The sequence below is a fragment of the Manihot esculenta genome, chromosome 17 (assembly GCF_001659605.2).
Source record: "Manihot esculenta cultivar AM560-2 chromosome 17, M.esculenta_v8, whole genome shotgun sequence".
Taxonomy (NCBI): Eukaryota; Viridiplantae; Streptophyta; class Magnoliopsida; order Malpighiales; family Euphorbiaceae; genus Manihot; species Manihot esculenta.
This window is the reverse complement of record NC_035177.2, coordinates 34,538,753-34,560,933: the sequence shown is the minus strand read 5'-3', so window position 1 is coordinate 34,560,933 and position 22,181 is coordinate 34,538,753. Positions and strand designations below refer to the sequence as shown.

Below are 22,181 nucleotides of genomic sequence, written 5' to 3'. Positions count from 1 at the left end.
AACTTGTATAAAACTTGTTTAAAACACAACATAAGCTAGAGATCGACTCTTACCTCTTGAAGATCGAGAGTAGAGGCGATCTAACTTGGAGTTGGGAGAGGTTTTAGCTCATTGGGTCTCCAACCTCAAAACTTGTCCTTTTGCTCAAAAATCTTCAAAACAAAGTGAAAACTAGTGAAAATCGTGAAAGATTTGAAGGAAGAAACTCAAGATCGGTGAGGGGCGGCGGAGAGCTCACCTTGGCCGAAAATGGGGGAAAAGCTCGCTCGTTTTCGGCTAAGGGACCCCTTTATAGGTGGCTGGCCAGGTCACATTCGGGAGCCGAACGTGCCTCTGCATGCATGCCATGTTCGGCGGCCGAACCTGGACTTCCCTCACTTATGCTTTCGGGGGCCTAAAGCACTTCCGAAGTGCATGCATGTTCGGCGGCCGAACTTGAGGTTCGGCGGCCGAACTTGAGGTTCGGCGGCCGAACCTGGGTCTTCCTCCAAGATTATTTTCATGCAAAAACTCATTTCTTTCTTGATTAAAACATAAAACACATTAAAATATTTTATATAAACATGGTTTTACCCTTCTAGAGGTCTCCGACACCCGAGATTCCACCGAACGGTAGGAATTCCGATACCGGAGTCTAGCCGGGTATTACATTCTCCCTCCCTTAAGAACATTCGTCCCCGAATGTTCCTCAACTAGTACAAGCAAGGCATACAACATAACATACACATAAAACACACATAAAACTAACCTCAGAAGAGATAAGGGTACTGCTGGAGCATGGACTCCCGTGTCTCCCAAGTGCATTCTTCTAAATTGTGGTGGTTCCACAGGACTTTCACCATTGGGATTTCCTTGTTTCTCAGCTTCCTGATCTGGGTGTCTATGATCCGTACTGGCTGCTCAACATAAGTGAGATCTTCTTGGATCTCCACGTTAGGCTCACTAAGAACCTTGCCCGGATCTGACACAAACTTTCTCAACATGGAAACATGGAAAACCAGATGGATCCTTTCCATTGAAGCAGGTAAATCCAGCTTGTACGATACATTCCTAATCTTTTGCAAGATTTCAAAGGGCCCGATGTATCGTGGGGCTAGTTTACCTTTCTTCCCGAAGCGAACCACTCCTTTCATAGGAGACACCTTGAGCAATACCAGATCCCCCTCCTGAAACTCTACTTGCCTTCTGCGGATGTCTGCATAACTCTTCTGTCTGCTTGCAGCAGTCTTGATCCTTTCTCTAATTATGGGTACCACCCTACTGGTGATCTCTACTAGCTCAGGCCCTGCCAAGGCCTTTTCTCCAACTTCTTCCCAGCAAACAGGTGATCTGCACTTCCTCCCATACAAAGCTTCATATGGAGCCATCCCGATGCTAGCATGATGGCTGTTATTGTAGGCGAACTCCACCAAAGGTAGATGTTGCCTCCAAGAACCGCCAAAGTCCAACACACACATTCTGAGCATATCCTCTATTGTCTGGATGGTCCTTTCTGATTTTCCGTCCGTCTGTGGATGGAAAGTGGTGCTAAAATCTAACCTGGTACCCATGGCATTCTGCAGACTTCGCCAAAATCTGAAGGTGAACTGGGGTCCTCTGTCGGACACTATTGAAACAGGAACCCCATGCAGCCTGACGATCTCATCAACGTACACCTGCGCCAACTTGTCCACAGAATAGCCACTCCTGACAGGGATGAAGTGAGCAGATTTGGTGAGTCTGTCCACAATCACCCATATGGAATCCAATCTGTTGGACGCCGCCGGTAACCCCACTACGAAGTCCATAGCTATGTTCTCCCATTTCCACTCTGGAATAGGTAGTGGGTTAAGCATTCCAGCCGGCTTCTGATGTTCCAGCTTCACCCTCTAACACACTTCGCAGGCTGACACGAACTATGCCACTTCTCTCTTCATAGCTGGCCACCAATAGACCTTCTTCAAATCTTGATACATTTTGGTAGCTCCGGGGTGAACGCTGTATCTTGCATTATGAGCCTCTCTCATAATGTCTCCCTTTAGCTCTATGTCATCTGGTACACATAGTCTGCTCCCATAGCGGAGGATCCCCTTACTGTCGAATCTGAACTCACTATCTTTGCCTGACTGAACAGTCCTGGCAATCTTTACTAACTCTGGGTCCTCATACTGTTTCTGAGCCACCTGCTCCAAAAACACGGGCGCCACTCTCATCTGGGCAATCAAAGCACCTGTACCAGACAACTCCAACTGTAGACCTTCATCAATGAGCTTGTAAAACTCCTTCACCACTAGTCTCCTCTCCGCCGTGACGTGGGATAGACTGCCTAGTGATTTCCGGCTTAGGGCGTCTACCACAACATTTGCCTTACCCGGATGGTACTGAATCTTGCAATCATAATCACTCAGCAGTTCTACCTATCTTCTCTGTCTCAAGTTCAAATCTCTTTGACTCAGGATGTACTGCAGACTCTTATGATCTGTGAAGATCTCATATTCAACCCCATAGAGGTAGTGCCTCCACATCTTGAGTGCAAAGATTACTGCTGCCATCTCCAGGTCATGTGTGGGGTAATTCAACTCATGCTTCTTCAGCTATCTAGAAGCATAAGCAATTACCCTTTCATTCTGCATTAACACACAACCCAGTCCCACACGGGACGCATCACAATACACTGAGAAGTCTTCATTGCTAGATGGCAGGGCTAACACTGGTGCTGAAGTCAACCTCTTCTTAAGCTCTTCAAAACTCTCTTCGCACTGGTCAGTCGACACGAACCTCTGGTTCTTCCTGGTCAATCTGGTCAGAGGAGCTGCAATCTTTGAGAAGTCCTGAACGAACCTCCTGTAGTAACCTGCCAAACCCAAGAAACTTCTAATCTCTGTCACTGAAGTGGTTCTAGGCCAGTTAGCCACAGCTTCTATCTTCTTGGGGTCCACCTCTATTCCATTTTCTGACACTACATGCCCCAAGAATGAAATGCTCCTCAGCCAGAACTCACACTTAGAGAACTTGGCATACATGCCATGTTCCCTCAAGGTCTGCAGAACCAACCTCAGATGATGGGCATGCTCCTCTGCATTCCTGGAATACAATAAGATATCATCTATGAAGACAATAACAAAGTGATCCAGGTATTGGCTAAACACTCTATTCATGAGATCCATGAATGCTGCAGGGGCGTTGGTTAACCCGAACGGCATTATAAGGAACTCAAAATGCCCATATCTGGTCCTAAAAGCTGTCTTTGGCACATCCTCTTCTCTAATCCTCAGCTGATGGTACCCGGACCTCAGATCTATTTTGGAAAAACAACCCGCTCCTGCTAGCTGGTTGAATAGATCATCGATCCTTGGCAGAGGGTACCTGTTCTTAGTAGTGACTTTATTCAACTGCCTGTAGTCGATACAAAGTCTAAGGGATCCATCCTTCTTTTTCACAAAAAGCACTGGGGCACCCCAAGGTGAGGTACTCGGTCGGATGAAGCCCTTATCTACCAGATCTTGCAACTGCTCCTTAAGCTCCTTCAATTCTGCTGGTGCCATCCTGTAGGGAGGAATAGAGATCGGTCTAGTTCCAGGCATCAATTCTATCTCGAACTCTATCTCCCTAGCAGGTGGTAAACCTGGCAGCTCGTCTGGGAAGACATCCTGAAATTCTCTGACAACTGGCATCGAGGCTGGCTCCCTGACCTGACTATCTAGCTCTCTCACATGAGCCAAATACCCCTGACATCCCTTCCTAAGCAACCTACGAGCCTGAAGAGCTGATATCAGGCCTCTAGGTGTACCCCTCTTGTCTCCTCTAAAGATGACCTCTAACCCGTTCTGATCTCTGAACCTGACTACCTTGTCTCTGCAATCCAAGGTAGCACCATGGGTAGATAGCCAATCCATCCCTAGAATGACGTCAAAGTCTGTCAAATCTAGAACCACAAGGTCGGCGGAGAGGCATCTTCCCTCAACAAAAACTGGACTGTACTGGCAGACGGACTCTGCCACTGACGGGTCATACTTGGGTCCACTGACCCATAGGGGACACTCTAACCCAGAGACCATCAGACCCAACCTCTCAACGGCTCTCGGAGCAATAAAAGAATGAGATGCACCCGGGTCCATTAATGCATACACATTAGAACACCCAATGATGAGATTACCTGACACCACGGTGTTGGATGTGTTAGCCTCCTGTTGTGTCATGGTGAAGATCCTGGCTGGAGCTGATGGACCTTCACCTCGGGAACCAGAAGAAGAGGCTGCCCCTCTCCCTCTACCTCTGCCACTGCCCTGAGTTGTGGCTGGAGCCGTTGGCTGTGCCACACTACCAGAAGCTGTCTGCTGGGGCTGGCCCATAAAAGGTGCTCTAGGACACTCCCGAGCCATGTGTCCCTCCTGTCCACATCTGAAACATGCATTAGTCCCAGCCCGACACACTCCTTTGTGTGGCCTCCCACACCTTAGGCATTATGTACCATCTGAGCCTGAGCTCGAGCCACTACCTAATCCCAGACCAGATTTCAACTTACTCCAGAACTTATTCTTTTTCGGCTTCTTGGTGGTGTTACTCCACCTCTTGCTACCTGAGCTCTGAGAAGAGGGACATGGCCCTCCTCTGCCTGGGGTCTTAACTCCTGAAGACTGGGTCACTGACTGCTTCACTGACCCCTCAACTATAGCACTCGCCTCCATCCTTCGAGCCATATCCACCACAGTGTGGAAACTTTCCCTCTCAACTGACTGAATCAAAGAGGAGTACCTAGAATGCAGTTTCATAACATATCTTTTGGCTTTCTTCGAATCTGTATCTAGAGCTTGCCCTGAAAAAGGCAATAGCTCCAAGAATTTATCCGTGTACTCCTCTATACTCATGTGTTCTGTCTGCCTCAGCTGTTCAAACTCAATCATCTTCAGTTCTCTGGAACTCTCTGGAAAAGCCCATCCAGCAAACTCATTTGCAAATTCCTCCCATGTCATGCCGTCTAGTCTTGGGTCCACATAACACTTGAACCATTCCCGTGCCTTTTTGCACTTTAAAGTGAACCCTGCCATCTGGATGGCCCTACTGTCATCTGTCCCTAGTTCATCAGTTATCGTCTTCACTATCCTCAGGTACTCAAAGGGATCATCCCCGGACTTGTATTTGGGAGCATCCAGCTTAAGGTAATCTGTCATCTTCACTTTGCTCCCACCGGCTGAGCTAGGTCTAGAAGGTTGAGTAACTGGGGCTGCTGGTTCTGTAGGTGGTGGAGGTGGGGGTGCAGCATTCCCCGAGGTGGGGTTTGCTGGGTTAGGATAGAAGGGTGAGGGTGGATAAGCTGGGTACTGTGGGTAAGGTGGATAGAAAGGTGGATAAGGCATGTAGGTAGGGTAGGGGTTAAAGCTGGAGTAATCCGATGTGCCTCCCATTGGATACCCTGAACCCTGTGGGAAGGGTGGATAATGGGGTGGAAAACCATACCCCGAGGCCTGAGCGTCTCCCTGTGACTCCCCTGTCCCTTCTTCCGACATACTGACATCCAGATTCCCATCCCTCCTCTGATCCTCTTCCATAACCTCCCTCACATCTGAAGAACTTCCTCCTCTATCTGTCCCCCTTCTGCTAGCATCAAAAGACCTTCTAGGGTCCCTTGACACTCTTTCTCTGCTTGATCTACATGACATTGCCCTAGGCAATGCAGGAGGACGGGCGCTTGTGCCCTCATCCTCAGGTGGTACTACAGTCAATCATGCAGATCGACGAGTTTTTCTCATCCTGTTTTCTGAAAAACAGTACACATCACACAAACATTAGCATCATATGGTTCATGTGGGAACACATGAACCTGCATCACATACATATCATTCATATCATAGCATTAATGCTCATGCATATAATCATGGCATTTCACATCATCAAACAAGACATGACTCCACATCCTATCCTAGTGGACATGATCATTCCTATTGTGCTTGACCTTCTATAACATCTATGAGCCCGACACTCTAGGTCCGACCATATGAACCTAGGACTCTGATACCATTCTTTAACGACCCGAAAATCGGACCGCTACCGGCGCTAGGATCCAGATCGGCATAAGACCGCCGGGACCCGTAGCAAGCCTGACCTGCATCCTGTAAACCTGATTATCCCATACATGATCAACAGCATATATAAAATTTTTGAACTTTTCTTTTACCAAGCTCAACCTGTGCATGCCCATAAACATATACATAAACATAAACCCCACACTGGAGCTCTCATCAAATGCTCCAATGGGGCATCTCATCATACACAAGCTTGGTGGAAGATAACATTATAAAACATAGATCATGTTTACAAAAGGGAATTCTATACAAACTCGGTCAAGCACATCTTCTAAACCTCAAACTCAAAATCAACATTTACATGACATAACAATATATCATTTTACAATTTATCATGTCCACATTCTACCTATTACATACACATGACTTCTTTCATCTCGACTTCTTTGCCTAGCCCGTACCTGCAAACCTGGGGGATTAGGGAGAGGGGTGAGCTACTAGAGCCCAGTGAGCAGAATAATAAAAACATTATATTAACATTTCATGCTTTCATGGAATGCATCACATCACAACCATATCACATCAAGGATGAACTTGTCACCAATAGTCCTCTACATATCCAATAGTGCCAGAACGTAGAATGGGTTCTGGTCTTTCCCTTACATAGCATAACATAACATTCCAAAGTGCCAGAACGTAGAATGGGTCCTGGTCTTTCTCTTACATAGTGCCAGCGAACGTAGAATGGGTCCCACTGGTCTTTCATTCCATACCGTACATATCATATCATTACGTCATCGGTCGAGGACTATGGATCATTCAACATTCATCCACAACAACAACATAAGAATGCAATGCAACATATTCGTGAATACTAATGCAAGCACCCTAATATATCACATGGTATCCATGATGCGTGAATCATGCTGAAATATTCATTATTTACTTTTAAAACATAAAAGGTTATTCCACTCACCTCTGGCTAGCTCTGACCAGACACTGGAGCAGCTGACTCACTGCTGGGGTCCTCGGTTCCTCGGGTCCGAACCTACACAGGTGGGCTCAAATGAGGGACCAAACATACATGAACATAACTCTAAACTACTCCCCAAAAACCCCCTAGAACACTATGAAAAAATCATAGAAAAACATGCAAAGGAGGGCTGGACAGGGCACTTTCGGCGGCAGGTTCGGCGGCCGAAAGTCCCTCCAGAGCCGAAAGTCAGGCAGGTTCGGCAGCACCTTCGGCGGCCGAAACTCCCAGACAGAGACGACACTCATGCATGTTCGGCGGCACTTTCGGCGCTCGAAACTGCCCTCCAGAGACGAAAGTCCTCTTTCGGGGGCAGGCTTCAGCAGCCGAAGGCTGCCTCCACAAGCGGGTTCGGCGGCCGAAAGTTCCTTCGGCGGCCGAACCTGAGTTTCTCCAAAGTGGCAGAAACTCAGCTTCCACATGCACAAACGCCTCCCAAACCTTTCAAACATGCACAAACCTATTCTACAACACTCCCAATCATTCACAATCAAGCATACAAGTTCATAGGGGTCTCAAACAAGCCTAAACCCCAACTATAACACATCAACATACCCACATTGCTCATAAACACACATTAAACCCATAAACTCAAAACAACCTAAACATGCATTTCTACTTCATAAACTTGTATAAAACTTATTTAAAACACAACATAAGCTAGAGATCGACTCTTACCTCTTGAAGATCGAGAGTAGAGGCGATCTAACTTGGAGTTGGGAGAGATTTTAGCTCCTTGGGTCTCCAAGCTCAAAACTTGTCCTTTTGCTAAAAAATCTTCAAAACAAGGTGAAAACTAGTGAAAATCGTGAAAGATTTGAAGGAAGAAACTCAAGATCGGTGAGGGGCGGCGGAGAGCTCACCTTGGCCGAAAATGGGGAAAAAGCTCGCCCGTTTTCGGCTAAGGGACCCCTTTATAGGTGGCTGGTCAGGCCACATTCGGGAGCCGAACGTGCCTCCGCATGCATGCCATGTTTGGCAGCCGAACATAAGGTTCGGCGGCCGAACCTGGACTTCCCTCACTTATGCTTTCGGGGGCCTAAAGCACTCCCGAAGTGCATGCATGTTCGGCGGCCGAACTTGAGGTTCGGCGGCCGAACCTGGGTCTTCCTCCAAGATTATTTTCATGCAAAAACTCATTTCTTTCTTGATTAAAACATAAAACACATTAAAACATTTTATACAAACATGGTTTTACCCTTCTAGAGGTCTCCGACACCCGAGATTCCACCGGACGGTAGGAATTCCTATACCGGAGTCTAGCCGGGTATTACAGATATGATGTCCCACTAAAGCATTTGATGAGGGCTCTTGTGTGGGGTTTATGTTATGGTTTTGATGCATGCACAGGTTAAGCTTGGTGAATGAAAAATTTTAAAATTTTTATATAAATGTATGATCATGTATGGGATTTATCAGGTATGACAGGTTGTATGTTAGGCTTGCTACGGGTCCCGGCGACCTTAAGTCGATCTGGATCTTAGCGCCGGTAGCGGTCCGATTTCGGGTCGTTACAATTCCTTTCTAATTTTGATATAGATCATGGAATTGATATTGGTTATTGTAATACCTAGCTAAACTCCGGCGTCGGAATTTTCACTTTCCGATGGAATCTCCATCGAAATCCGGAATCTCGAAGCTGGAATCTTTAGAAGGGTAAAATAGGATTTTTATAAAAATGAATTTTGGATCTTTTGAAAAGGTTTTAAAGGTTCAGATGCCGAACCTTAAAGTTTGGCCTCCGAAGGTGGTTTCTCCAGCTGCCGAAGGTGGTTTCTCCAGCCACCTATAAAGGGCCTTCAGCTCGAAAATCGAGAGAACTTTTCTCCATCTTCGAGCAGAGGTAAGCCCATATCCTGTTCTTGCTGTTCTTGTTGAATTTTGCATTTCTTAGAAAATTCATAAGTTTTTAACTATGGTTTTGAAGATTTGAGTTCGAATATGAAAGTTTTAAACCTTGGAGACCTCCCGAGATTTGATTTTCCCTCTTCTCCAAGTTTCGGTTGCTGTCACCATAGAGTCTCCAAGAGGTAAGTTTAAACCCTTGCTATTCATATGTTTTCGAAAGGTTTTCAACTTGTTTTTTGAGGGTTTAATGGGTTGTTGATGCATGTTTTTTTATTCTAAAGTTTTAGGGTTGAGTTTCATGATGAATGTTTTCTCTTGGGTTTCTATTATTGCATGTTGGGTTAGAGCCAGTTATGAAGTCTCTTAGGTAAATTAAGTATGTTTGGTTGCTGTGAGGCTTTAGTTTGGGAGTTTTGAAGTGTTTTGGAGGCTATGAGTATAGGCAGAATCGGGTTCTACCTTGCTAGAGAATCCAGGTTCGACCGCCGAACCTACTTGTGCAGGCAGCCTTTTGGCAGCCTAACCTGCCTCCGAAGGTTTCAACCTTTGAATTTATGTGGGGCCTTAGGCCGCCGAACCTGCCCCCGAAGGTTTGGCTTTCAGATCTGTGACAGGCTTTAGGCCGCCGAACCTACTCCCGAAAATTCAGACTTTCGGATCTGTGAAGGACTTTGGCCGCCGAAAGTCCCCTGCCCAGCATTTTTCTGTTTGTTTTCTATATATATTCTGATATGTTTTTAGAGGTTCTTGGGGAGTTTTTTAGAGTTTTGTAAAAGTTATGTTTGGTCCCTCATTTGAGTCCATCTGTGTATGATCGAACTTGAAAGACCGTAGAGGCCTACAGTGAGATAACTGCGTCAGTTTTAGGCGAGCGTCAACCAGAGGTGAGTAGGACTGAACTGATCTATTATTTTAAAGAAATCAAACTTTTTAAGCATGCTCATGCATTACGAATGTCATGTATATGTAATTAGATTGTTTGCATTAGAATTCACAAATATGATGCATTGCATATTTTAGTTGTTGTTGTGGATGGATATTGGATAACCCACTAGCCCTTGAGTATGTCATAATGGATACGGAAGTTCAGGTCGAAACCCATTCTACGCCCCTGGCAATATGTAAGAGAAAGTCCAGGTCGAGGCCTATTCTACGCCCCTGGCAATATGTAAGAGAAAGTTCAGGTCGAGGCCCATTCTGCGTCCCTAGAATTATGGATATATTATGTTATGTTATGTTATGTTTAAGAGAAAGTCTTGAGGAGCACCTGTCGTGGGCTGGACATTATTGAAATTTGTAGAGGATTACTGGTGACAGATCCATCTTGATATGAATTGTTTGTGTTGTGATGCATTCCATACGATCATATGTTTATTGAACTGTTTTTATGTTTTGCTCACTAGGCTCTTGTAGCTTATCCCTTTCGCCTAACCCCAGGTTTGCAGGAATAAAATTAGCTCAAGAAAGTCGGCTGAGTTGCTAGTAGACCCTATTGTAATAGTGTAGATGTGGACATGCATTGTTTTATGGTTTTAGAATTGTGCTTTACCCTAGTGTTTGTCTTTGTAATCCCTGTTTGCATGATCCTTATGTAAAAGTTTTAAATTATGGGTTATGTTTGAACTGAATTTGAGGCATGTTTTGTTGACCATACTGGAGCATTTGATGAGAGCTCTAGTATGAGTTTTATATTTTCAGTTTTGATACATGCACAGGTCGAGCCTTGGTTCATGAAATGTTTAAGTTTTTGTCATATCGTGTGATCATGTAGGGATGTTATCAGGTATAACAGGATGTATAGTAGGCTTGCTACGAACTCCAGCGACCTTAAGTCGATCTGAACCCTAGCGTCGGTAGAGGTCCGATTCTCGGGTCGTTACAATTATTCTGCAGACCATCTCTACTCAAAATATTGGAGCTTTTAGGTGCAGCTCTATGCTTAGTTCAACAGAGTAGCACGTTTTGGCTTCATCAAATTTCTTATTGTTGTGGAAAAGAAGATTGGCAAAAAGCTCGTCTTATGAACTAACTTTGCATAACTCATCATTTATGCTAATATTTGATTCTTGTAAAATGTTTAATCATGGTAGTTGATTCAGTTACCTAAAAATTGAAAATTAACATTTTTTTAGCTTACCATGTGCATCATGGACTAATGAGCTTAAACTCTGTTCCAAACTAAGTTTAAAGTAAATTTAAAAGGTAAGATTATAGTTTAACTCATAAAATTTTTTATTAAAATGTTTGTTTCTAAAAGTTACAAATCATGGCAGCTATAGTAGGATGATTAGTACTAAAGTGGGCAAACAGAAAATTTAGAACATAACCAAACAGAATAGATAGTTTAGAACATAACCAAATGATTAGTAATGAAATGGGAATCATAAAATCCAAATAAATAGTTTAGAACGTAACCAAACAGAAAATTTAGAAAATTGGCTAAAAGATATAATTTAGAACATTAGCTAAAATATGAGTACTGACCTCTTAATGGAGACGCTACACTTCCATTTTGCATAACCAAACAAGAAGCCTTTCATTCTCAGTAGTGTAAAACTTAGAGAGCCTAAGTAGATTTCGATGGACAGCAAAACCCTGGAGCTTTTCTATTTTCACACATGTTTTTGGAAGAAAACTCTTTCAACACATCTGCAAAATAAAAAATAAAAAATAAAATAAAAGTTTCAAATTTAAGAAAGTGAGTAAGGGAAGGGAGGTGTTGATTGAGAGTAAGGGAGAAAGATGGATTATAGAATTAGGGCTTGAATGTAAAATTGTGTTTTTTGTTAAATTAATTTAATATAATATATATTAATGATTAAATCGGGTGGAATTAATAATTAAAACTTAATTAGATATAGATATATTGATAAAGATATACATTCATAAAAAAAATTAGTTTACAACTTAATTAAAATATATTTTTTAAAAACTATTAGGATTTTTTATTTTAGAAATGCATTAATTTTCAATTAAAAATTAATTAATTAATTTTTTAGCTAAAACTAATTAATTAATTTTTTTATTAAAAATAATTAAATATGTAGTCGTTATTTTATCACTTTTTGGTTGCAAAATTTAGCGACCATTTACTCCTCGCTAATTGGTCGCAAAATTTAAATTATCATTCTATTCAAATGGTTGAATAATAGTGGCTAAGTGTTTGCTAAGTCATGATAATAAACTTTTGATTATTAAATTTGTGCATAATATATTTAGCATAAAAAAATATTTAGTGACCATATATTGGTCGCTGTGCCGTTGCCGATGTGTAGTTGCTTTCTCATAATATAGTTGCTAAATTTGTGTATTTGCATGTTTGTCGCTAGATTGGTCACTGATATTTTATGCAATTATTTCCTGCCATAATTAGTGACGAGATTGTATTTTGTTGATATATACCAACTAAATAGCGATAAAAAAATGGTTGCTGATTTATTTTTTATACAATCAAAGCCTCTCATTAACATCGTTGCCAGATGGTCACAAATTAGTTGCTAATTAGCGACCAAATCTTTTTGGTCGCTAAATTGTTATATTTTTTAGTGTGCAATTAGTTGTTATAAACACCTGGTATTTATTATAAGTTAATTTTTATAAATTAATTAAATATTTTCTCCGTTTAATAATTTATTGCACTTAATTTTTTCATAAAAAATAATGGTTAATTTAATTAAAGTCAATTCTTTTCCATTAACTTTCTAATTATATTAATCTTTAATATAAAATAAGAATATTAATTTTTATTAATAATAAAATAATTATTAATATTACATTGTTTGAATTAAATAATAATTTGAATTTTTATTTAAAAAATATTAATTAATTTAAAATATTATACCAGCTGCTATTAAAATTATTTGTTAACACTTCAAATTATATTATTTAAAATTATATCTTTGAAATATTTTTAACAATATCTTTAATATAACTAATTAAGAATTTTATAATATTATTTTGAAAATATAAAATATAAAATTATATAATTAAAAATAAAATAAAAATTAGTTTACCTATATATAAAAAAAAATTGAAATAAATTACTCTACCAAATTTTAAAAAATTTGAAATAAATTAATTAAAGATATCTCTATAATTCATTTGTATGGTTCCTTATTTACTCCATAAAAATTACAGCTTTCAAACTTTAGCATGAGCATGAAAGAAATTACACAATAGTGCCATAGAAAATAATTGTAGTGTTAATTTCTTATAAATTATGTGTATAAATTAAAGGCCAATTGGACAATAATACCTCATGCTTTAGGTGTTTTGTTATTTTAATTCAAAAGTTTTAATTTTAGATTTATTATTCCAACCTGGATGCCATTTTAGCTAAATTTTAAAATCAATGTATGAAATTTAATTGTTTGTACATATGATTTGTTGTTTGTAATAAACTGATACTCCTTATGGTATATTACGCATATAAAATTTAAATTTCAAATATCAAATTTTAGATATTAATTTTAAAATTTAGCTAAAATTGCATGCAAATAAAAAAAATTGAAATAATAAATTAAAAATTAAAATGTTTGGATTAAAACATAAATTTATGTACATGTTGGGTTTTTTTATTGTGAAATTAGCCTAAATTAATAAATTATGCAATCCTCTCTATATATGTAAGTAAAGATTCTTAACAGAGCAATCATTGACTTAAGACTAAAGACTTAAGACTTAAGACTTAAGACTTAAGGTGACTTTAAACTACATGCAAGTGGGGAAATGACCCTTCTATCCCCCAATTTTGTCTATAAGTTAGATAGAAAATTATAACTTCAATCACCAAGCTAAGAAAGAAAGGTTACCCTTCCCTCCAATGGCTCCTAAATTCTCATTCTCCTATCTTTTTGTATCTTTCCTCTTTCTAACAATCCAACCCTCTATGTTTCAATCAAGAATCTTGAAATCTGAGGAGCAAAATCTGCAATTCCTTCAAAATTTGGAGGAAGTCCACAAGGGTCAAACCGTTACCGGACTCAATAAAGTCAAAAAATACCTCAAAAGATTCGGATTTTACACGAATCCAAGTGATAGTATTCTAACCGATGATTTTGATAATCATTTGGAGTCTGCACTCAAAACATATCAAAAATATTATCACCTCAAGATTACTGGAAGTCCGGACTCAAATACTTTGAAGAAAATGATGATCCCACGGTGTGGAGTTCCTGACAATATCGCCAATCTCGCATCTGTTAACCAGTCTCTTTATAATTTCCCACCTAGTATGCAGAGATGGTCTAAGTTTGAACTCACCTACACATTCAGCTCCAGTGTCCCTGATGATCAAGACCTCAGGTCAGCTTTTGCAAATGCTTTTCAAAGTTGGGAAGGTGCATCCAAGTTCAAATTTACAGAAGCATCCACTGAAGAAGAAGCAAACATAGTGATTGGATTTTACAGTGGTGATCATGGAGATGGGTAGCCTTTTGATGGGCCTGGAATGGTGTTGGCTCATTCATTTTTTCCAGAAGATGGAAGGTCTCATTATGATGCAGATGAGAGTTGGAGTACAAATCCTGACATGAACCACATGGACTTGGAATCTGTGGCTCTGCATGAAATAGGTCACCTTCTTGGCCTTGCTCATAGTCAAGATCCAAATGCTGTTATGCACTCAGGGATTAGTCCTGGAACTATCAAAAGGGATCTCACTCAAGATGATATTCAAGGCATACAAGTTCTCTACTCTAATTAATCGCACTGCATATGTTGCATGTTTATTGTTTTTCAAAATATTAAGTGATAACGACTATATATGTCGTAGATGTTATATGGTACCTTAGCCTGGGAGATTTATGTTATGAGAGAAATATTCACTATTATGTAGCTTATCCATGAAATAAAAAAACACAGTTTTTATATTATATATTTTAATGTAGCCATAAGTTAATAGTAACAGTTTGAGAACTATGGCTCCATTACTAAATATAAGGTAATAATTTATTTATTTATTTTATTTATTAAAATTCTAATTTTATTAGACAAAAAAGAAATATTTTATTTATAACATTCTCAAACCCATAATTAAAGTAGTGACATCACTAGATACGGGTTAGACTATTTCACTGTTAGAGTAAGTGGCATTAGAGGGGTGCTAACTTACTCCGGGCGACTTAGGAGAGCTGCTAGTATAACTTTAAACTGTTAATAACTGAATCATAGAAAACTCAAATAAAAAAATGAATATATCCAGAAATAAAGTAGACAGTGTAATTAGCGAGTCGGAAATGAGTCACTTGGGGGAGGTGCTTATGGTTTTTCAACGTGCTTGTTTCAGGTGTTTGTTAAAATCCGTCAAGCTTACTTAAGTGAAAAGGATTTCTAAAAGTTAAAACTATAATTTAGTAGGTCAATCTATGAAATTTACTTGAACTACCTAATAACTTGATAATTACAGATAAATGAAATTGTTTAGTTTTGATATATCTAAAAATGTATAGTTTGTGACCGTTCTTACTCTGTCTACACGTTAATAGGGTAAGGGATGTTACATTATTAAAGTATATTATTATATTCAATAAAAAAGTGAATTTATTTATAACAATTTTAACTTGCTATCAAACTATTGTTTAATAGTATTGAGATAAAAATTTCATAATTACTGCTAAGATATCGTTATCTAAACTCTAAAATATAGTAGTGCAAATTGTTGTTAAATTTAAATGGAGGGATATATTTTGGTGGGTTTTTTTTTTTCCTCCATAAGGTTTAAACTCAAAATCTTACTTAATAAATATTTAGCTCCTTTTAATAGACTCTACCCGCATTAGTAATATGTAGTTTATTCTTCTTGTAGAAATTGAAGAGAGTATTTAAATGAAGTATCTAGCGTTGTTTGTATAATTAATGGATAATATAATATAGTTTTTTATTTTTACCAAAGATAATCTTTCATTAAAAAGAGTGCAAAATACACAAAAAGGGGCCTGAAGCCTTACAACAAAAAGCATTAAAATACAACTCCAAGCCCATAGAAATAACCCTAGCCCAAAACAAGAAAACCCTAGCTAACAGAATCAAATCCAACTCGAAAGGAAGATCTGGCAGCTTTAAATCATCCTTGGTTACTAGAAGCGACGGTGCCAATATACGAGAACCACCTAGAGACCATGAAAATGGCGAGCGATCTACACCAGAAATCACCAGCCAAACTCAAAACCATCAGAGGAGAAACATTAAACCCGAAATATATCCTTTTAACTTAATAGCTCCCATAGATTGCATGCACAGCCATCAACACAGGAACTTCAAGCCACCAAAAGAAGAAACAGAAAGGAGTTAACCAGAGCATAGCAAGGGGAGAGATAGTGCTCCTAGCCTTCTCATTCTTGTAGAAGCCTTGAGGGACCAGGTACCAAACTCGTGGCACCACGAGCGTCCCTAGAAATGTCAAACCAACCCATAAAAGACTCGCTCACTCAGATCTGCATCACGAACGCACCAACAACAACAACAACTACATGCACTGATTTGCAACTTGCACTATCTTTCCCGGATCTCAGATTCTCACTAATAAACCTCATAAGGAAAAGCAACCAAAAAAACCAAACAAAATAAATAAATACACCTGAAAGTGGTTATTTGCTTACTTAGAATGACAGCCATTTCCTAGATTCATCTTCTTGTGATCTTGTTTTCTTATTGTGAATTATCTATCATCATGTTCACAAAATAAGTATCTACCCGATTAATGATAAAAAAGTTAACACCAAGATCAAGAATATGTCGAGAGATACCAGATACTATTTTTGTATGATTCTTGAATGAATTACAAGTTATGCTATCATGGCCTTTATTGTTGGGTTTTAATCAGATTAAATCCAGCGTAAAAACAGGAAAAATAAAAAAATTTTCACCAATAAAAATCGCGTTTAAACAAATAAAACAATAAAGTGCAGAGAAAATAAATATTTTTTTATTTTTTCGTAACAAAAATGTGAGATCATTCGTCTTGATTAGATTATTGCAAATCACAAATCGTCTAAATATACGGTCTCTAATGATATCCATATAAAATACCAATCGAAAAACTTTAAAACAATTCTAAAAGTTGAGAAGGATAAAAAGTTTTGATTGTTAGCTCTCAATTTTTCTGTAAATTTTAACGGCTCACTAAAGTGTTACTACATCTCTTAAAATAGAGCTTTTTATACTAAATCCTTATGATTTAGTATAATAATATTTATTTATTTATTTAACTAATTAAATAAATAACTTATAATTATAGTCCAAAATTTTAATAATCAGTCATATTAATCTTAGACAAATTCAATTAAGTCTTTAATTAATTAATTATGCCAAAATCGTAATCATTCCAAATTATAATTTTATCCTAATGTCATAAAATCTCTATACAATTAAGTCTTATTTGATTTGACTTCTATTTTTCTTTTTTTCATACTATTCATTAGGTCATCTCCAACCCTATGCACTATTTTAGTGCTTTGTACCAAAATAGTGCAATTTTATCTCCAACCTTTGCACTATTTTTAACACCAAAAAGAATATTCTATTTATATTTTTCTCTCTCTTTAATATTATATTATTTATTTTATTTTAACTTTATTTATATATTTCACTCAAAAAATTCATATAATTTTATATATTCACTCTAAATACTTATATATTTTATATTTTCATTCAATATTCAAATATTTAATTATTTTATAAATAAACAAATAAAAATATATTAAGAAAAAATTACTTTTTAGTCTCTGAGGTTTAACGTAATTAACACTTCTGTCCCTCTATTTTGGCGCCCCAACACTTAAGTCTCTCACTTTCTCTTCCATCCAAATTCGTAGTCATTTCGTCCAAAATGGCCGTTTGGTCAAAGAGTCTAAGGTGAGAGATGAAATTTTTTACCAAAAATACCCTTAATGAACTTAATAAAACCCCTCTCAACGTAAAATCCCTCTACCCTTCTTCTCCCTCATATCTTCTCTCTTCTTTTCAGCCATTGTTGATTCTCCATTTTTCTCTCTTTTCCATCTTTATTTTCACTCATATCTTTCTACTCTCTCATATATTTCTTTTCTCTCATATCTTCTCTATTTCCTTTCAGCCATTGTTGATTCTCCTTTTTTTTTCTCATTTTCAACTCAATATGGGGAGCAAATGCCGCCTTCTGTTTCTTCGACCTCTGTAGATTCTGCTCCTTCTTTATAGCCTCTTTCAAGGGCTCAAACCACCCCAAAAACAGTCCCTTGACATATGGCAAATTTGGTGCCAACTTCCTCTCGCACATTTCCCTCACTAAACTCCTATATTCTTCCGTCATTCTCTCCCACGCCTCAGTCTCTTGTCTAATTTGCCGCCGCCCAAGTAAATTATACTTTCTCTTCTCAATATCTTTGAACTCTACCTTCAATTCTCGATTAGCTATCTTATACAGTCCCTTGAAAAAAAGGGCAAAAATCCAGGGAGGATCTTCTATAAAAACTCTTTTAGACGATTCTGGACATATAATTTGGTGATTGTGGCTACTGAGTAATTCCAGTTTGATCAAATTTTCAAGATTTGCATGATTTCTCATGGAATTCTCGATGTCTTCGAGGATATGCTCCTCAGTAGCATCTTGTACGGGGTGAAAGGGGAGTAGATTATGAGGGAATTTGGGAATAAGAGGGAAAGAAAAGGAAGAAACTAGTGGAGTAGACAGAGAATGGTTGATTGGTACATAGAGGAAATGGAGGTTTTTGTAGGGTTTGTGAATTCTGATGATTTTGGAAGGTTTTGATGGCCAAGTTGGGGACTAAAATTGAGCTCTGTGGGTCATAGAGGCTTTGGAGAAGAAAGATGAAAATGAGAAAAAAAAAAAAAGGAAAATCAACAATGGCTGAAAGGAAAAAAAAAAGGAAAATCAACAATGGCTGAAAGGAAATAGAGAAGATATGAGAGAAAAGAAATATACGAGAGAGTAGAAAGATATGAGTGAAAATAAAGATGGAAAAGAGAGAAAAATGGAGAATCAACAATGGCCGAAAAGAAGAGAGAAGACATAAGGGAGAAGAAGGATAGAGGGATTTTACGTTCAGAGGGGTTTTATTAAGTTCATTAAGGGTATTTTTGATAAAAAAATTTCACCTCTCACCTTAGACTCTTTGACCAAACGGCCATTTTGGACGGAAGGACTACGAATTTGGATGGAAGAGAAAGTGAGGGACTTAAGTGTTGGGTCGCCAAAATAGAGGGACAGAAGTGTTAATTACGTTAAACCTCAGGGACTAAAAAGTAATTTTCCATATATTAATTATAAAAATATATTAGTTAAATAATAATTATAAAAAAACATTACTTAAACATTAACTATAAACATACATTAATAAATTAATTTATTATAAATATTATTTATAATTGTGAATATATTAATTTAAATTAAATTTTAATAATTATAAAAATATAAAATAAATTAAAAATATAATAAATTATGAGAGTGAAAAAAAATTAAACTTAATTGAAAATATATATAAGTTTTAAATTATATTATAAATTTAAAAAAATAGAAAAAGATATAAATTTTGAATTATATTATAAATTTTAAAAAAAAAGAAAAAAAAAATGGCGCTGCTACGCCATATTTGGCGTGACACTGTAGCGCAGCGCCAAAATCCCATTTGATTTTAGCGCTGTATTGGAGGGCCATCTCCAACGCCAAAATGAAATTTGGCGTAGCGTTGGAAATAGCCTTATGCATGTGATCCATTAAATTCTAAATATATTTGTGACGAGTATAATTAACTAATTAATTAATTTGAAGGTAAAAATATCATCTAATGGTATGTTAAGACTATTTAAATATTTAGAATGTCAATATAGTTTAATTTAACTTTTCAGTGTATGGTTCCTCAATGTAACTAATATCCTTTCATCACTAATATCCTGATTTAACAATTAATGTATAAACTACGACTGCTGTGTTAAATCATATTCGTTCTCTTGTAATAGCCATTAACCTATTGAATGAATTTCAAATTTAATTTATTAATTTCATTTTACCTTACGCAGGAATTTCATGATCAATGCCAGCAAATAACAAGTGGAAGATTCTCTGATTATTCTAGAGCGATAAATCCTAACAATCATATAAACATTTTCGTACAATTTCTACTATATTCAGTTCATCCCATTTATCACTTATAAAATAAGTAAACATAGAAATCCCTATATAAAATGATTTATTGATTTCAAGTTAAATAATCATTTACAAAATCATTTGAGTAGTTTATAGACAAATTATTTTCTATATAAATTTCTGAGACAAGTCAGTTCGGTATACTTATTTATATAATAAACATTGTACTTATTTATAAAATAAATATCTACATATTAATTTTCGATATTTCTCATATTTTAGGTTATGGAATCAGTTGCTTTTTTTTTTTAAAACAAAAACTATAATATGTACCGATTTCAGTAGTTATAGTCATTATTCAATAATGACAAAAATATTAACTATGAATATTTAGAAATATTGCTTAAATGTAATAAAAATTTTACAATTATAATCACATTATAATTTCTTTTATATATTAGTATAGTTTTATTAATTTTATCTTTATTAAATAAATATTAAAAATAAATAAATATTTTTATTAAATATTTAAAAATATATGAAAGGTAATTTCTAATTATAATTGTAGTATATGTAACTAACATTTATAGTAAGCAGCTACGTTAGCTACTCAACAATCAGCTATAGTTATTTACATCAGAATCAAATTATATTCTTTTAGAATTCTTCACTAATACAACTCTAGAGCCGTCTACTAAATTCCATTTTAGTTCTTATATCCTTTCTTATAAAATATAAGAATATCAATCTTAAAACTTTCTTGTCCCCAAGAAAATTGAAAATTTGGAAACTGAGCCAATATAAGAATCTTGTCTTGGCATATTAACTCATTTAATGACTCCTTTTTCTACCTAAATATAAAATTCATTGGAATAAAGTAGAAGTGATGAAATTTGAAAAATATAATCCTCATATATTTTATTTTATAAATTGATTATCAAATATAATAAAAACGTGGCATGCCATACATTAAAATAATTATTAAAATTTGTACGATAAGGTTGTATTTAAATTCATTAAATCAAATGAATCTTGTGCAAGTGCCAATGTTATTCTCTTCAGCTTGTTATACATAGATGCTTAATTTTAACTTAACCCATCCAACTAAAACAACTAAAAATGGCTTGTAAATATTCTTATCTTCTGATAGTCTTCCTTCTTTTTTCAATCCAATCCTCCATGTCTCAATCTAAAACCTACAAACCCCAGAAGCAAGCTTTCAAATTCCTTCAAAATCTAAAGGAAATCCACAAGGGCCAAACTGTTGTTGGGCTTGATGAAGTGAAAAAATTCCTTGTTGGATTTGGATACTATCTAAACCCTTGTTCCACTCGTAATTTAAACAATAATTTTGATGATCAATTGGAGTCTGCACTTAAAAGATATCAAAATTTTTTCCATCTCAATATTACTGGAATTCTCAACTTCGAAACTATACAGAAGATGATGATTCCACGATGTGGAGTACCTGATGTCACCGATATTACATCCTTAAATCAGTCTATAAACTCTAATATTGGTCCCCATTATGCATTTCCAGCACGTATGCCAAAATGGAACAAGTTTAGCCTCACTTACTTGTTCCTCCCCAACGTCCCAAATTCTCAAGATGTGAGGGCTGCTTTTTCAGGAGCTTTTCAAAGTTGGCAGATTGTATCCAAGTTCCATTTCCACGAAGCAGCTGCTGGTGAAATACAAGATCTTCATATTGGATTTTACACTGGTGCTCATGGGGATGGCCATCCTTTTGATGGACCTGGCAAGGTGTGGGCTCATTCTTTCTATCCAAGAGATGGAAGGTCACATTATGATGCTAGTGAAAATTGGACCACTAATCCTGCTGGTAACCAAGTGGACGTACAGTCTATTGCTGTTCATGAAATTGGTCACCTTTTGGGTCTTGCACATAGCCAGGATCCCAATGCTGTTATGTATCCTACAATTGGATCTGGGGTTATTAAAAGGGTTCTTAGTCCAGATGATATTGGAGGCATACAAACTCTATACCCTTAAACCCTAATTAATCACACGCAAACACATGTACGAGTTGCATGAAATAAATGATTGGAAATAAAATATTTGTGGCATAATTTATTTATATATATTACGATTGGAGTACGTTTGTTCCATGCATCATAATTTTCCATGAATCGAGGCAATTCCCTTCGGCCAAACAAGTTCTTAAATATAAATTTTTAAAATTTGCACTACAATT

The 22,181-nt window shown here is 37.1% G+C and overlaps 1 protein-coding gene and 1 pseudogene across 1 annotated transcript; both read left to right on the top strand.

The window, feature by feature from the left end:
• Positions 1 to 13,683: 13,683 nt before the first annotated feature.
• On the top strand, positions 13,684 to 14,758 carry LOC110607425 (annotated as a pseudogene).
• A 6,327-nt stretch (positions 14,759 to 21,085) lies between these two features.
• LOC110607427 (metalloendoproteinase 3-MMP) lies at positions 21,086 to 21,979 on the top strand. The gene has a single exon (XM_021746528.1). The coding sequence runs from the start codon at positions 21,086 to 21,088 to the stop codon at positions 21,977 to 21,979; it is 894 nt and encodes a 297-aa protein (XP_021602220.1).
• Positions 21,980 to 22,181: the final 202 nt, after the last annotated feature.

Excerpts from the sequence above, each read along its gene's own strand:
- LOC110607427 (XM_021746528.1), top strand. The coding sequence starts at position 21,086 with ATGGCTTGTAAATATTCTTATCTTCTGATAGTCTTCCTTCTTTTTTCA.